The 17500-nt window shown below is 47.0% G+C and overlaps 1 protein-coding gene across 13 annotated transcripts in view; it reads right to left on the minus strand.

The window, feature by feature from the left end:
• The window catches only part of Nost (Nostrin), a 168077-nt gene that overhangs the window by 63811 nt on the left and 86766 nt on the right, over positions 1 to 17500 (minus strand). Inside the window, exons 1-2 of one of the 13 annotated variants that reach the window (XM_086554168.1) lie at positions 9617 to 9741; positions 1914 to 2381 (exon numbers count right to left, since the gene is read on the minus strand). The exons of 8 other annotated variants lie outside the window; for them this stretch is intronic. In XM_086554168.1, the coding sequence (XP_086410294.1) occupies positions 1914 to 2033 (120 nt within the window). In that variant the 5' untranslated portion in view covers positions 2034 to 2381; positions 9617 to 9741. Of the gene's footprint in view, positions 1 to 1913; positions 2382 to 6559; positions 6685 to 9600; positions 9742 to 17500 lie in introns of those variants that run through there. 4 more of the 13 variants (XM_086554169.1, XM_086554172.1, XM_086554167.1 and 1 more) reach the window with 4 other exon arrangements.

Below are 17500 nucleotides of genomic sequence, written 5' to 3' on the forward strand. Positions count from 1 at the left end.
AATTGCAAAGGCTTGACTCACTCGGCTCGTCATTTCCGATGTGGTGATGAGTGGTGTGATGTGATGTGATGATGTGGTTACGGTGATCTTTTTTTGTGTGATGATGTCATTTGATGGGGTGAAGTATGGTGATGGGTGTAGAGACTTGGAGGGTGTAGAGAAGGTGGTGACGATGATGGTGATGGTGGTGGTGATGATGATGATGATGATGATGATGGTGGTGGTGGTGGTGATGATGATGGTGATGATGGTGGTACCACGGTGAGGGAGAGGGGGGTAAGTGATGTGGTGATGGTGGTGATTTGATGAGTGATTTGATGGGTTGGGGTATGGTAGTGGTGATGATGATGATGATGATGATAATGATGATAATGATAATGAAAATGATAATGATGATATTGATAATGACGACGATCTGAAGAGTATGGTTTGCAAATAACACCAATCACTGAAGACACCGCTAAAACATAACATAACATAAAGACATAACAAAGAACCAAACAGACATAACCCAATAATAAAAAAACAGAGACAAAGCTTATCGCTAAAGAAAAAAAAAAAAAAAAAAAAAAAAAAAACTCAAACGATAAGAAATAGGACCGTCATCCCTTCAAGAATAAACTTTAAAAGCAAAATCGAAATTGAAAGAAAGAAAAAAACACGCAAGGAACAGTTGTTAGGAAAGCCTTTGTTACGCAACAGCTGTAGTAATAGTTGACCTGTGTGAACTGGTTGGACTTCCGGTGCGTTCGTGTTTTGTTTGCGAAAGGGCGTGTTGGTTATGTGAATATGTGAGTGTGTGGCTTGCAAAATGAGGTAACATACACATAACATACCTATACACATACACACATGTAAATATACACATACATATCCATACACAACTATATTTACATATACATACATATCCATACACAACTATATTTACATATACATACATATCCATACACAACTATATTTACATATACACACATGCGTACATATATATACACATACGTATACAGACACATACATACACATGAAAATGTACAGATATACGTATACAGACACATACATACACATAAAAATACACAGATATACGTATACATACACATTTACGTACACGCTGGATATGCAAACATACACGTATAGCCATCATAAGCACAGGTCTTTCTGCGTATTATGACTGAATAACCTTTTAATTAAAGCATTATTGTGGCATGAGTGAGATGTGAATAGTACTTGAGAATAATAGGATGCGTGTTTTTTTTTTTTCTTTTTTTTTTTGTTTTCATGTGGATGTCTAAGTCCGTGTGCTAAAGATTTACGCCATATCCAATACACAATACACAACATACAAAATACAAAGACACACATACTGCAGTTACTCAATGCCAGGAGATGCTACGCCCACACCGAAAAAAGGTAAGGTAGATGATGATTCTCTTGGGGTCACGACAGCCATTTCGCCATAATGGAACGAAGGAGAAAAAAACAAGAAAAAAAGAAAAAAATAATGATGGGCTCGGACACTCATCTATTTTGACCACACGGTGAAACTAAGAACTTCGTGACATAAGGAAAATGGCGCGTGAAACGACTTGGAAAAGAAATTTAAAAAAAAGGGCGGGAAAAATCTCAGAGAGAACCGGGATGTAAATGAGGCAAAAATACGTGAAAACTTTTTATATAAACTATATTTCCTTCTTGGAGATTTAGAGGCAAAAGAGACAAAGAAAAGTACAAAATGTGAAAAAAAGAGAGAGATAGAAAACACGAGCCAAAAAAAAAAAAGAGTAAAATAAACAACACCGGGTATAAAGGTTGAAAAAAAATACACCTCTAAAACACCAAAGAAAAGGGAGAGAGAGAGAAAAAAAAAAATAACAAGCAAGCCAAAGAACCGAAGGCACCAAAAGAACCCACATACATACCTTGCAATCATTCCAAGAGTGCAGGAAGCTTACCTCTTTCAACCCAATTCCAACACAGCTCAGAAACAAGTTGTTGGGTCGAGGCATCTTCTCGTACATCGTGGCAACCGAGGACAGCATCCCATGGGTGACGCTTTTATTTATTCGTCTCTTTTTCCTTTCTCTATTCCATGCTTCACTACTTCCGGGTTAAGGCAAAGTTTTCTTTATTCTTTCTTTTTTGCAATTCGTCGACTTGGATGAGCATTGTATATATATATTTTTTCTTCTTCTTCTTCTTTCTTTCAGTTATTATAGTCTGTCAGATGTCATTTTGGCTGTCGCTTTTTTAATTAATCCGAGTTGCCAGCGGTTCGGTCACGTTGTTGTGTCGTATTTCGCATTAAAAGTTCATGTTTGTTGGCGTTGGTATTCGTTATTCGTAATATTTTCGTGGTTCACAGTGCACAGAAAAAATAGTGACAACACCTAAATAGAAAAAAAATATATATAAATGAATCAAATCTACGTCCATCTATCTACTTATCTATATATCAATATATCTAATCAATATATATATATATATAGATATCAGTAAAGTTATCAATCTATATCTGTATCTATCTATATTTGTTTATCTATCAATCTACCTTTATGTCTATCTATCTACACACACTCACACATGTCTATTAAAATACAAATACACACACACAAAAAAAAGAGAAAAAAAAAAAAACACCATCAAAACTATACCAGAATCTCAACACACAAGGAAGCCAAACAACACTCGCTCCTTACCAAACATCCCCTACCCTCCCCTCCCCTAACCCACCCCCTTACCCCCCCTACTCCCCTGCCCTCCTATACCCCCTTCCCCACTACTCCCCTGCCCTCCTATTCCCCCTTCCCCCCTCTCTACTCCCCTGCCCTCTTATACCCCCTTCCCCCCTACTCCCCTGCCCTCCTATACCCCCTTCCCCCTCTACTCCCCTGCCCTCCAATACCCCCCCCCCTCTCTCCTCCCCTTCCTAGCAACATGATCGTCGGGTCAGGTGAGATGGGAGGGAGGGAGGGAGGGAGGGAGGGAGTGAAGGACGGAAGGAAATATGAAGGGAGGGAGTGAAGAAGGGAGGAACGGAAGGAGAGAAGAAGGAGGGGAAGGACGGAGAGAGGGAGGGAGGTAGAGAGGGAGGGAGGGAGGTAGATAGGAAGGGTGATAGAGAGGGAGTGACGGAGAGAGGAAGGGAGGGTGATAGAGAGGAAGGGAGTGACGGAGAGAGGGAGGGAGGGAGGGAGAGAGGAAGAGAGAGAGAGAAGAAGGGAGGGACGGAGGGAGAGGGAGGGAGGGAGAGAGGAAGGGAGGGAGGGGGAGGAGGAACGGGTAGGAGGGTAGACAAGCCACACGATTGGTATTGGCTTACGATCGCAGCCCGGCAGACACGATCACCTCGACGACACCATGTGACGCGTAAAGAGATGGTGATGATGGTGACAGAGGAAGGTGGGGGAGGAGGAAGGGAAGGGGAGGGGAAGAGAGAGGGGGATAGAAGGGGAGGGAAGGAGAGAGAGGGGGATAGAAGAGGAGGGAAGGAGAGAGGGGGATAGAAGGGGAGGGGAAGAGAGAGGGGGATAGAAGGGGAGGGGAAGAGAGAGGGGGATAGAAGGGGAGGGAAGGAGAGAGGGGGATAGAAGGGGAGGGGAAGAGAGAGGGGGATAGAAGGGGAGGGGAAGAGAGAGGGGGATAGAAGGGGAGGGGAAGAGAGAGGGGGATAGAAGGGGAGGGGAAGAGAGAGGGGGATAGAAGGGGAGGGGAAGAGAGAGGGGGATAGAAGGGGAGGGGAAGAGAGAGGGGGATAGAAGGGGAGGGAAGGGGAGAGGGGGATAGAAGGGGAGGGAAGGAGAGAGGGGGATAGAAGGGGAGGGAAGGAGAGAGGGGGATAGAAGAGGAGGGAAGGACAGAGAGGGATAGAAGGGGAGGGAAGGGGAGAGGGGGATAGAAGGGGAGGGGAAGAGAGAGGGGGATAGAAGGGGAGGGGAAGAGAGAGGGGGATAGAAGGGGAGGGGAAGAGAGAGGGGGATAGAAGGGGAGGGGAAGAGAGAGGGGGATAGAAGGGGAGGGGAAGAGAGAAAGGGATAGAAGGGGAGGGAAGGGGAGAGGGGGATAGAAGGGGAGGGAAGGAGAGAGAGGGATAGAAGGGGAGGGAAGGGGAGAGGGGGATAGAAGGGGAGGGAAGGAGAGAGGGGGATACGAAGGGCGGGAGGGAGATAGGAAGGGCGGGAAGGAGGGAAAGAGGGAGGGAGATAAGAAGGGCGAGACAGAGGGGGAGGGAGGGAGAGTCATAGGAAGGGAAGAATAGTGAGGGAGGGGGAGGGAAGGAAGGAGGGTAGAATACAAAAATGGCGATGAAGAGGAAGAGGAAGAAGGATTGGATGTAGGAGAGTGTAATTGAGAAAGAAAAGCATAGAAACGAAGACAATCAAATCAAAGTCAACTTGCAGAGAAGAAGACCAAAAGGGAAACAAAAGGCAGAGAGAGAGAGAGAGAGAGAGAGAGAGAGAGAGAGAGAGAGAGAGAGAGAGAGAGAGAGAGAGAGAGAGAGAGAGAGAGAGAGAGAGAGAGAGAGAGAGAGAGAGAGATATGAGAGAAAAGAGAGGGATGTGAGAACAAACGACACTACGAGGCGTCGCTATACGTACACAGTCGTACAGTCGTACACGTCTATCACACCCGTGTGCAACCAACTAGCAAGAAATAGTCCACAGAAACCTCACAGACACATGTCACCTATTGTTGCAGAAATACTAACTCTATTACATTACAAGCCGACCACGCCTCCCCCCACGCCCACTCGCGCCCACGTGGATACGACACGTGGCCACTTAACCGCTCCCTCGCGACTAATCGAAATTCCGAATCAATTAGTGACATCATATTCCTGCTAATTGAGTCGCCACGTCGCCATATCCTTCCCTCTGTCGCTCTTCTCATAACCTCTTAACTAATCCTCTTTGTTAACTGCAATAATCTGGAAGTCGCTGAGCGATGACGAGGAGCGAATTCGCGTGAGATGAGAGAGAGAACGAGAGAAGATTAACCTCTTCAAGATTTAACAATCCTGACACCTTTTAAGAACACTCGCACCAACGCTAATAATAACATCAACAACAACCACAACAACAATAACAACAATAACAACACTGAGATAGCGATGGCACCTTTTATGGCATCAGCATCTTCAGTCTTAAGCAAAGCCTGACACCTTATAAGAACACTAACAACAACAACAACAACAACAACAACAACAGCGAGAGGGCGAGGGCGAGGGCGATGCCACCCTCCACGACAGCATCATCGTAAGGATGCCGTAGGAATCTCCTGACGCATCCCTCGTCCATCCTCATCCTGCATCCCACTTTACCCATAGCAGCATCAAACCGCCTCTCTGACGACACACATCCTGTTGATGGGCCCAGTTCTCAGAAGATGGGGGCTCCTGAGAGAGGCCGTGAGGGAGAGGGAGAGGAGGAGGGAGAAGGGGGAGGAAAAAGAGAGAGAGAGAGAGAGAGAGAGAGAGAGAGAGAGAGAGAGAGAGAGAGAGAGAGAGAGAGAGAGAGAGAGAGAGAGAGAGAGAGAGAGAGAGAGAGAGAGAGAGAGAGAGAGAGAGAGAGAAAATGACCAAAGACCAAGGCTACCTCAAGAACTTAAGAGCGGAGGGAGGGGAGGGGGGGGCGAAAGAGTCAGGGAGTCAGCATCTCCATCTACGACGTTGGGACGACATGGCGAGAAGAGACGACCTCCAAACGACGTCACTTTGTACGGTAACTGCGAGGCGTAATTGGCCTTATAGCTACGGATATTGCATCAGCGTGACTTTTGCAATTGGTAGGTGTCGACAAGGTTAGAGTCAAAATTCAAAATTAATAACAGGGTAAACCACCAAATCACCTAATATAATTGACAATAAAGCCCCAATGTCTTTCTGATCCTTGCAATATTCTACCCGAGAGTTCAAAATCGCGTGTTTGAGCCAATATATACATTCTTCTGTAACGTCAAGGCGAGAATCCACCAAATGTACTATATCCGTATTAAGGCGCGACTTCGCCCTCTCGTATTCCACTTAAACGTGACTGGCTCTAGTATGACAGATGGCACGATGACACCTTGGCTGGAATGGGTTATGACATAGTGCCTGGCCAAGGGAGAGCTGGGGAAGAGTCACCAACCTTTGAGAACATCGCGTTCTCATCACAGACGGAACTCCCTTTATCACGCAAACTTATCTCCGTGTAGCCATATTGCCTTTGTGAATAAAAAAGGACAGACTTCTGTTTCCGCAAAATGTTGAATTCCGCACAACAGTTGCACCACAATACCACCGACACAATCTTCGTAGTCAAGAGCCTTCGACCTTGGCCACCCCACTGACGGCCGAGAGGGGGCGCTGGTACCCACATGTAAACAACACACATACAGAGCCCTCCAGCCTCGGCCCTCCAACCCCCCCTCCCTCTAACCCCCAGCCAGCCCGAACCGGGGGGATCCACAGCCTCCTGCTCTTCACTCTGCTTCCCTTAAACCCTAAAGTCCCTCCCCCCCCCCCCGTCCCTCGAACCCCTTCGGCAAGGGGGTTCGAAGAGGTTCAACAGACACTAGCGAGCGTTACGTTTTGCACTTGTCACAACACTCCCGCCGTCGAAAACACTTGAACGGTTCTGCAGGTTGCGAGCGTCGTTTTAATGAGGCTCATTCCCCTGCAGACGACCCCGCTACAACGACCTGTTACTCTATATGGGGTGAGAGGAGGATAGGTGTGTTGGGGCCGGGGTTGCCATCTGCAATTGATCAGGTGGTTCGCCCCCAGTTGCCGCCGCGGATGGAAGAGAGGTGCCGGCACGCACGTCGCCGCGGGACAGACGCCGTAAGGGGGTTTTCTACTCCATTGCAGATCCATATTATTCTAAAGGAGTTCATGAGCTTTTGAACTTTGTCTCGGCGTCGCGCGCAGCCGAGACCACGTAACATGCGCCTGATTCACGTACAACCCCCCCACCCCCCCCACCCCCCCACCTCGTCACCTCCCCCGCCCGCCACCTCCCCACCTCGTCACCTCTCCCCGCCCGCTACTCCTGCGCCAGACTGACTTCTGCTTGTAGAATAATGTAGTTACGGTCGCGGGCGGTGGGCGGTGGGCGCAGGCCATGCCATTTAAGGGAGAAGGTGGCAGTTGGCGACGCCGTATATAGATAGCACGCGAGATGGACGCACGGAATGACGTCACAACGCATTTTCTGCCTCGTCTTGTTCGTCGTCAAGATAAATTGTCTCTCTAACTACAGTACGTCGAACATCTCGTGGTGACACAGAATAAGAATAAGGAATACGGAGCCTTTTATGGATAACGCGGATTAAAAAAAAAAAAATATATATATATATATATAAATTAATAAAGTGAATAAATTAATAAATAAATAAATAAAAGATACATAGACAGGGATAGGGGCGATTTACGAGTAACAGGGACAAGAGAGATGGATAAAATTGATATACCGACAGAGACAGACGTGCGGTTAAGATACGGTTCCACTGGGGATTATAAAGCTTCCAGGTAAGGGGACGGGAGGGAGGGCAGGTTGGGAGTAGTGGAGGGAGGGGAGGGGAGGGCAGGGGAGGAGGAGGGAGGGGAGGGAGGTAGGGGGGGGAAGGGAGCGACCTCTCCGACCACTGCGAAGACAGGTTGCTCTCCGGGAAACGTGGTCCTACGATAAGAGTGCCCTACAATAACAATCATAATATTGCTATAAGAAATCAGTAATAGGAGAGTTGGAGTTGGAGTTACAGAGGGGGGGGAAGGGAGGGAGGGGAGGGAGGGAGGGCAGGAGAGAGGGAGGGAGGGAGGGAGGCAAGGGAGAGAGAGGGAGGGCAGGAGAGGGGGAGGGAGGGAGGGAGGGCAGGAGAGGGGGGAGGGAGGGAGGGCAGGAGAGAGGGCAGGAGAGAGGGTGGGAGGGAGGGAGGGAGGGCAGGAGAGAGGGAGAGAGGGAGGGCAGGAGAGAGGGTGGGAGGGAGGGAGGGCAGGAGAGGGGGGAGGGAGGGAGGGCAGGAGAGGGGGAGGAAGGGAGGGAGGGCAGGAGAGGGGAGGAGGGATGGAGGGCAGGAGAGGGGGGGAGGGAGGGAGAGAGGGAGGGAGGGAGGGAGGGAGAGAGAGAGAGAGGGAGAGAGTAGTAGATAGACTTCAGTAGATAGACAGAGAGGGAGTGAGAGAAACAGAGAAAGAAAGAAAAAGAGAGATGCTGGGCATACACAGAGAAGTGAAGAGAAAATAAACATGTGTAGGTGTGGGGTGCAGAGGAGGACAAGGACAGTGGTTGGGCGTAAGGAGGGTGGGCGTGCGGGCGTGGAAGCATGGCACCAACTATAAGGCGTGGGACTTTGATAAAGATAATGATAATAAAAATAACAATGATATTACTACTACTACTACTACTAACATAAACAATAATAATGATAATGATAATAATAACAATAATAATAATGATAATACTAATAATGATCATTATGATAATTATAACAATGATGGTGATAACAATAATAATAATAATAGTAATAATAATACAAATAACATAATGATAAGATAAAACTAATGACAAGAGACCGACTGCAGTGCCAAAGCGAGGCAGAGAGGGTGGGCGTGGGCGCGGCTCCGACCCTCCGACCCTCCGTGTCACAGTGCCTGCCTGGACAGAGACCCTAGCCCCTAGCCCCCACCCCCACCTCCCCCTCCCCCTCCCCCCACCATCACCATCACCTCCCCCCTCCCCCACTATAACCCCCGTTTCGCCCAAACCTAATAGCCAAAAGAGCCTAGTAATTTGCCTCACCCCCCCCCCCCAATTGACGTGTGACGGATCGCCAAAGAGCGGTTCTCGACACACCTGACACACCTGCGCCACGGTACCGCTGTTCGGTCGGTCGAGCTCGTTATCACTGACTCATATATTTTTTTTTTTTTTTTTTATTTGTGAGAGGATGAGGGGTAGGGAGGGGGTGGGGGGAAGGGGGGTAGTCATGATGATTTATCTATTTTTTTTTATTATTATTATTCTCTCAAGTTCAGTTTTGAATGATGATAATGTTCTCGGTGTACTTGAGTGATACTGTCTGGTTTACGGTGAATTACGATTTTTCTTATTTATTTTACGGTTGTTGTTTTTTTTTTTTCGTGCGTAAACGAGACGTCAACATAGAGTAAAAGAAAACGCAATCTCAACACGATTTACGTTGTTGGTTAAATTAAAATAACCGATAACACCTAAATCAGGGAAATCACAACGACCTAAAAAAATACCCTTTTTTGTTAAAAAAAAAAAAACTAAACAAAACAAAATCAGCCGTTGTTTACCTTTGCCTTCCGAAATAACCAACTAACAAACAAATCTGCAACAAAAGCTCCAATCCCACACCAATATTGCAATAAAGCTTCATATCAAGAACACACACAAACACACACACATAAACACCGTATACGTATAAACAACACATCACAAAAAACACCCCTCCCCCCCCCTCAAAAAAAAAAAATAATAAAAAAAAATAAAAAAAAAATAATAATAATAAAAATAAATAATAATAATCAATAAATAAATAAAAAACGCCTTCGTACAACAACACGCGATTGCAACAAAACACCAAAACCGCGCGCACACACACCCCAGAGGACCAACACCTTCTGCAACCGAGCGCACTCCCTCAACAGAGATCGTTCTCGCGCGGCCGAACGGTTAGCGCGGTGAATTCCAACTGCCAGGCGGCCCCGCGAGCCAACCCCCGAGACCCGCCATGACCGCTGAGTCACAACACAGATGAGGAGACCACACGTATACAAACGCACTCAAATACGCACGCACGCACTCAAACATACTCATACACACACACACACACATACACACACACAGAATTATGCTTTAGGCAAATAAACAAATATGGGCACACAGGCACTCAAATACTCTCACACATACACATACACATTCCCGCACACATAAACACATAAGAACAAACACACTAACATACGCACAAAACACTGCATTGCATGTGCATATATTGCATCCATAACGGGCATAATGTATACGTACATACATATATACATGTGCACCCAAAGACGTAGGCATTCCTACATATGCAGAAATGAACGGTATCCCCCATATACAGACAGTGCTATGTACATCTACCCCCCCCCCACCTCACACACACACACACACACACACATACACACACACACACACACACACACATTCATGACGTCACATCCATTAAAGCATTTACAATCTTAAAACAACAAACGAATAAACACGAACCACAGATGTGTTCGTCCATACTCACAAAAATAATCGTATTGAGTGAATGAGTGATTTAGTGAGTGAGTGAGTGAGTGAGTGAGTGAGTGAGTGAGTGAGTGAGACTAGGTTTAGATTGTTTACAAAGTATTTTTGAGTGTATGATAGAGAATGAGTGTGATGGAATAATAGGGAATGTGTTTGTATGACTCTGTATGTGTGTGTGTGTGTGTATGTGTGTGTGTGTGTGTGTGTGTGTGTGTGTGTGTGTGTGTGTGTGTGTGTGTGTGTGTGTGTGTGTGTGTGTGTGTGTGTGTGTTTGTGTGTGTGTGTGTGTCTGTATTTGTGTGTGTGCGCGCGCTCGCGAGTATGCTTAAAATCAGAATTATGAATGTAAATACGAACATGACTGCAAATATTAGTAAGTATAAGGGTGAGTTTGCGTATACGTACATAAGCGAGCATATCCGCAACAATTACAGCATTCAATAGCAATTTCAGAGCACAAGGCCACTGGCTTGTACCGTACACGCACAGTAGTTGCTCATCATGCAATTAGCAAATTAATTCTCGACAAAAAAAAAGAAAAAAAATGCGCATAAACAAAATAGGGTGTGAAAGCGATTGTGTAAAAAAAAGAAAAAAAAAAAGGTTAATGGGGGTGAGGATAGTGATTGGGAGAGGGAAAAGAGGGAGGGAGGAAGGGAGGGATAGGAGAAGAAGATGGAGGAGGTGACGGATGAAGAGGTGGAGGAGGGGATGGAGGAGGGGGAGTGGGAGAAGCGGGGGAGGAGAAGGAGGAGAATGGGTGAGAGGATGAGGAGGTGCAAAAGAAAATCAAAAGGAAGAAGAGGAAGCAAACACATCATTATCATCATTATTATCATTGTCATTGCCAGTAATCGCAGTGGCATTATATATATAAAAAAAATAATAATAACAACATAATTAAATAGAAGTGAAAGTCAAAAGAAAGTGAAGCCTTATAATGACAAAGTAAACGACCATATATAAATACACATATTTCCGTGTTGGACTGAACCTGGAACTCCTCTAGCTATGTACGACTGCCTTTGTGTGTGTGTGTGTGTGTATGTGTGTGTGTGTGTGTGTGTGTGTGTGTGTGTGTGTGTGTGTGTGTGTGAATGAAACAGTCTCGGTGTCTGTCTGTCTCTGCGCCCGCGCGAATGTGTGTGTTTGTTCACACGAATGTACACGGAAAAACGGCCATTAACACTCTCCCATACGCACATAAAAACCCCGTCAGACAAATACTGTAGTCGCTCCCCGTACACACAGTCACACGAGCCAATTCACCTGTCGAACGCACGGATCGACTTGTCACATCCATCAAGCCTCGCCTTAGCGGACGGATTGCCACACAAGGGAAACTTTCCCGCCAATTTCGTGGCATAATTCACGGCTCACGTAACACCAACGCGTCCCTCCTCTCCCCTCCCCTCCCCCTTACCTACCTACCCCTATCACCCTGTCACCCTTCCCCACTACCCTCCTCTACCCCCTCCCCTACTACCCCCTATCACCTATTCATCCCTCTACTCCTCCCACTCTACTCTTTACCCCCCCCCCACCCTTAAACCCCTTCTCCCTCCCCATCTACCCACCCTACCCATCCACCCCTTCTTTCCCCTGTGTCCCCCCTTCATGCCCCCTTCCCCCTCCCCCCCCCTCCCCCTCCCCACCGAACTCTTCATCTCCATCATAAGACAATGGGACATTATAGCGACATAATTACCATTATGCGTGTACCAGTGAAAGTGTAAATAGGTCTTGTGAAAGGTGGCGGCGGTAGAGGGGTGTGGGGGTGGGTGGTGGGTGTGGGTGTGGGAGAGGGGGTGGGAGAGGGCAGAGACAGTGACACAACACGATAAAAAGAAAGGGATAGGAAGATGAGGGGAGGGGAGGGGAGGGGAAGGGGGGAGGGAGGGGAGGGGAGGGGAGGGAAGAGGGGCGGAAGGTGGTGGTGGTGGGGGGTTGGGGGGGGAGAATGTGACATAATCGAAGAGGAGGAGGAGGGGGGGGGGATGCCAAGGAGAGAAAGAATGGGAAAACGAAATGTTAAGATACTAAAACGAGAGAAAAAAAAAAAAGAAAAAGAAAAATATAATGACCTATCACATACATTGAAGAAAATAGTGACCCTCCCCCTCAAAAAAAAAAAAAAAAAAAAAAAAAAAAAAAAAAAAAAAAACACGGAGAAAGAAAGAAAGAAAGAAAAAATTGTCCTTCCAAGTCCTTGTCCTTTGAACCCATGTTGATTACCTTACGACCTTCCAGCAACGGAAACTCAACATGCAACGACCATAATGACGCAAAAGGTCACCCGAGTCTCGCCTTTCCTATAAGTAGATTTGATTACTTATTAACTTAATACTTATGCACTTTTTTTCAAGACCAATTATCTAGGGAGCGTCTGCCTAATGACCTGTATGACCTTAAGTGAAGGTCGTTGACAGAGGTACTGGATGCTGCCGGTCGCACGCTTAGTGACAACCGGCTATGTGGTGTTGCGATGTTTTTTTGTTTTATCTGTATCTTTGTTTTCTTCTTGCAACTTTGTTTTTTAATTTGTCTCTTTCTTCAAAATTTCTAATTATTTTTCAAATCAGAGAAGACAATAAATGAAGATGAAAATAAAACCTGCAAATAAAGACAGGTGAAACACATACATGCACAAAAAAAAAAACACGAAATAAAAAGAAAATAAGACGAAGCAAAACGATAAACCAAAATAATAAAAAAAAGATGAAGAATATGAAGAAAAAAAAGAAAAAAAAGCGAAAAGGCAAAAAAAAAAAAAGTACAAAAAACATATAAAGAAAATAAAAAACAAGAAAAAAAAATGCATAAGAAGAAGAAGAAGAAGAAGAAGAAACTGACTAAAAAAAACAAAACAACAAAAAAAAACAAAAAAAACAGACAAGACAATAGCCCGCCCTGTGCATCACCATCACGCCCACTAAATAAGGGCAAGAAGCAGTACCCTTGTAGCCTGCTGTTCGAACACGCCCCTCTGTTTAGACTCAGGCCCACCCGCGACCGCCACCTGTGTATATAACCCGCTGAAAATACACTCTCCTTTGGCTATTGCTCTTATTTCATGGTATACTAACCGTGGGTGTGGGTGTGGGTGTGTATCATGCCCTGTGTATCACTCGTTGTATGTGTGTGTGTGTGTGTCTTCTGAGGTGAGGATGTTCTGTTTCTATATATATATATTTTTTTTATAGGTAGGCTTTTGGAAACGTAATTTGATTAGTGTGTGTGTGTGTGTGTGTGTGTGTGTGTGTGTGTGTGTGTGTGTGTGTGTTCGTGTGTGTGTGTGTGTGTGTGTGTGTGTGTGTGTGTGTGTGTGTGTGTGTGTATGTGTTGAAGCGCGTGTGCATGCGAGTTCTATGAGTGTACTTAACCAAAATAAATGCACGTGCTTCTAAAGTGAGTGTGAGGCTTTCTCCTCCCGAGGATTATTTCAGCGCCAAACCCGGTCTTCGACGAATAGAAAATGACAAAGAAAGAAAGAAAAATAAAAAAAACTGTCCAAAAACAAAATGCCGTTATGAATAAATGACTCGCATTTACAAGACAAAAAAAAAAATTGTGACAGGTTAACTGATGATAGATGACACAAGTAGGAGGAGGAGGGGAAGGGGGGGAGGGGGGAGGAAGAAGGGCAGGAGGAGGAGGAGGGGAAGGGGGGGAGGGGGGAGGAAGAAGGGGAGGAGGAGGAGGAGGAGGGAGGAGGAGGATGGAGGAGGAAGGGGAAGAGGAGGAGGAGAATGGAGGAGGAGGAGGAGGGAGGAGGAAGAGGAGGAGGAGGGAGGAGGAAGAGGAGGAGGGGAAGGGGGGGAGGGGGGAGGAGGAGGAGGAGGAGGGAGGAGGAGGAAGAGGAGGAAGAGGAGGAGGAGGAGGAGGAGGAGGAGGAGGAGGAGGAGGAGGGAGGAGGAGGAGGAGGAAGAGGAGGGAGGAGGAGGAGGAGGAGGAGGAAGAGAGGGAGGAGGGAGGAGGAAGAGAGGGAGGAGGGAGGAGGAAGAGGAGGAGGGAGGAGAAGGGGAAGAGGAGGAGGAGGAGGAGGGAGGGGGAAGAGGAGGAGGAGGAGGAGGGAGGAGGAAGAGGAGGAGGAGGAGGAGGAGGGGGGGGAGGAGGAGGAGGAGGAAGAGAGGGAGGAGGATGAAGAGGAGGAGGGAGGAGAAGGGAGGAGGAGGAGGAGGAGGAGGATGGAGGAGGAAGGGGAAGAGGAGGAGGAGGAGGAGGAGGAGGGAGAGGAGGAAGAGGAGGAGGGGGGGAGGATGAAGAGGAGGAGGGAGGAGAAGGGATGAGGATGGAGGAGGAAGGGGAAGAGGGGGAGGAGGGGGGGGAGGAGGAGGAGGAGGAGGAGGGGGGGGAGGAGGAAGAGGAGGAGGAGGAGGAGGGGGGGAGGATGAAGAGGAGAAGGGAGGAGGAGGAGGAGGGAGGAGGAGGAGGAGGAGGAGGAGGAGGAGGAGGAGGAGGGGGGGGAGGAGGAGGAGGAAGAGAGGGAGGAGGGAGGAGGAAGGGGAAGAGGAGGAGGAGGAAGAGGAGGAAGAGGAGGAGGAGGAGGGGGGAGAAGGAGGGAGGAGGAGGAGGAGGAGGATGGAGGAGGAAGGGGGAGGAGGAGGGAAGAGGAGGAGGAGGAGGAGGAGGAGGAGGAGGGGGAGGGGTTAGCCAAGGGGGGTAGGATAGAGGACCCCCCGTCGCGAGAACCATATACGCGACCCAGCCGGCATCGCGTCGCCACAAAAGCCCAAGACCTTCCGTGAATCTATGAAGCGCAACGCCACGCGTGTAACCACCGGAAGAAGGAGAGGAAGAGGAAAAAGAAGAGTAGGAAGAGGAGGAGGAACAAGACGATGATGAAGAAGGAGTATAAGACGAAGAGGAAAAAGGAAGGAAGGAAAAGAAGAGAAATGAGGAAGAGAAGAAAAAGGCAGGAGAAGAAGAGGAGGAGCATGATGATGAAGGAGTATAAGACGAAGAGGAAAAGGGAAGGAAGGAAAAGAAGAGAAATGAGGAAGAGAAGAGGGAGGAGGGAGAGAAGAAAAAGGGAGAAGAAAGAGAAAGAGAAAACACCTGTTGCTCGTACCAGCCGTCACATGAACAGAACGGCGGGTTTATATCACTACAGATTTTTTTTTTCTTTTTCTTTCATTCAGCTGAATCATGAATCGGTCTTCTATGAGTGTGTGTTCAAAGAAAACGCAACTTCCAGTTTTCTCTGATTTGAATGTAGAAAACTTAAAAAAAAATAATAAAAAAAAAAGCCGCGTTCAACTCTCCCGCCGCCATCTTTAAAAATAAATCCCATTTCTTTCGGCCTTAATTGACGCCTTTTTGCCTAGGCCTACATTCCCACGACGTGACCCCCTTCTCTCTCAACCCCACCGGAAGAAGAATCGCAAACGAGCTAACCTGGCAATCACCGGTCAACCCCCCACAAGAAAAAAAATATATATATATACGACTGTACGCTTAACCCCGCCCTCGAAGCCCCCTGGCGTGAAAGAACGTAAGCCCGGAATCATAATGTTTTTTTTTTTTCTTCTTTTTTTTTTTCTTCATCCGATCCCGTTTGGTTTTATGTATTACCCTCGCGATCTGTTCCCGTTGTATGTTAAAATAATACTAAACAATTCTGTATACTTCTCTCCACCAGGGATAAAAAGTGTTCTTTCCTACCGTTTATTATATTCTAATATGGTTTCTACTTCTACATTTAATATTACTTGACCATCCGTTTATTCATCTTGCATCACCCTATTATTATATTGATATCTTATTGATCAATTCATCTTTCAAAAAAACGAAACAACACACTGACCAGCAACTCGTGACCCTGTGCTAGTACATAGGCCTAGCGAACGTAGCGACAGAAAACACACACACAAACACACGCACACACACAAACATACACACACACACACCCCCCCACACCCACACCCACAAACACACACACACACAAACATACACACCCACACCCACACCCACACCCACACACCCACACCCACCCACACACCCACACACACACACTGTTGCTAGGTCACGCCACCACCACCACCACCACCACCACCACCATGCTTCCCTGAATCCAAATGTTATTGCACCAGCCACTCGTGATGTACCCCGGGAGTGTCCGCCGCCGCCGCCGCCGCCCCACGTGACCGCTTGAACCTAGGTGTGGATTGCGATTGCGCGGGTCCTTGAGTGCAACTACTATGCATTCCCTCTTGGCTTTTAATCCTTCGCTCGAGGAGATCCTATGACCTCCGTCCTGACCCAAATTTTTTGCGTTTCTGCGATTCGCTTTGGTTTTCCTCTTTTTTTTTTTTCTTTTTTTTTTCGTTTCGTTTCGTCTCTAATCTTTCCTGTGGTTTTATTCTGCCAGGATTCTTGTTTTGGCTTTCCGTATGTATTTCCTTTCTTTGAAACTTACATATCCTCCCCCCACCTTCACCCATATATACACCCATATACATATATAAACACACACACACACACACACACACACACACACACACACACACACACACATATATATATATATATATATATATATCATAAATAGGAAGTATATAACTTCCCTTTCTCCACCATTCCTGCCTGCCTTACCCCTCTCTCCTTTCCTCTCCCTCTTTCACTCACTCACTCACTCACTCACTCACTCACCCTCCCTCCCACCCCCCTCCCTCTCTTTTCCTACCCTCTCACCCTCCCACCCTCTCACCCTCCCTCTCACCCTCCCCCTCTCTTCCTACCCTCTCACCCCCTCCCCCTCTCACCCTCCCTCTCACCCCCCCCCTCCCTCCCTCCCTCGTGTTGCCAAGCACCAGATCAATCACGTGGGAATACAGTAGAAGAGTAGTACAGTCTTCTTCTTCTTTTTTCTTCTTTTTTCTTTTTTTTTTACCACGACGTATCACAGATCGCCCGGATTTCGCTGCCATGGAGGTATGCACCTTGAAGCACGTGGCTGTGAATGTGCGGCCACTGCGTAGGTGAATTCTGAGGGGATTATGTTCTTTTCTAGGGTGGGAGGGAGGAGGGAGGAGGGGGGAGGAGGGAGGGGAAGGGGAAGGGGGAGGGGGGGAGGCGCGTCGACGCGGCGTATTGGGTGTAATAGGGATGACGTTGATAATGCCTGAGGATATTGTTGGTGAATGATATATATATATATATATATATGTATATATATATATAATTCATATATTATATATATATGTATTGATAAATATTATAATATATAT

This window comes from Penaeus japonicus, unplaced genomic scaffold (genome assembly GCF_977035675.1).
Source record: "Penaeus japonicus unplaced genomic scaffold, GWHDUDI00000001_assembly GWHDUDI00000029, whole genome shotgun sequence".
Lineage (NCBI taxonomy): Eukaryota > Metazoa > Arthropoda > Malacostraca > Decapoda > Penaeidae > Penaeus > Penaeus japonicus.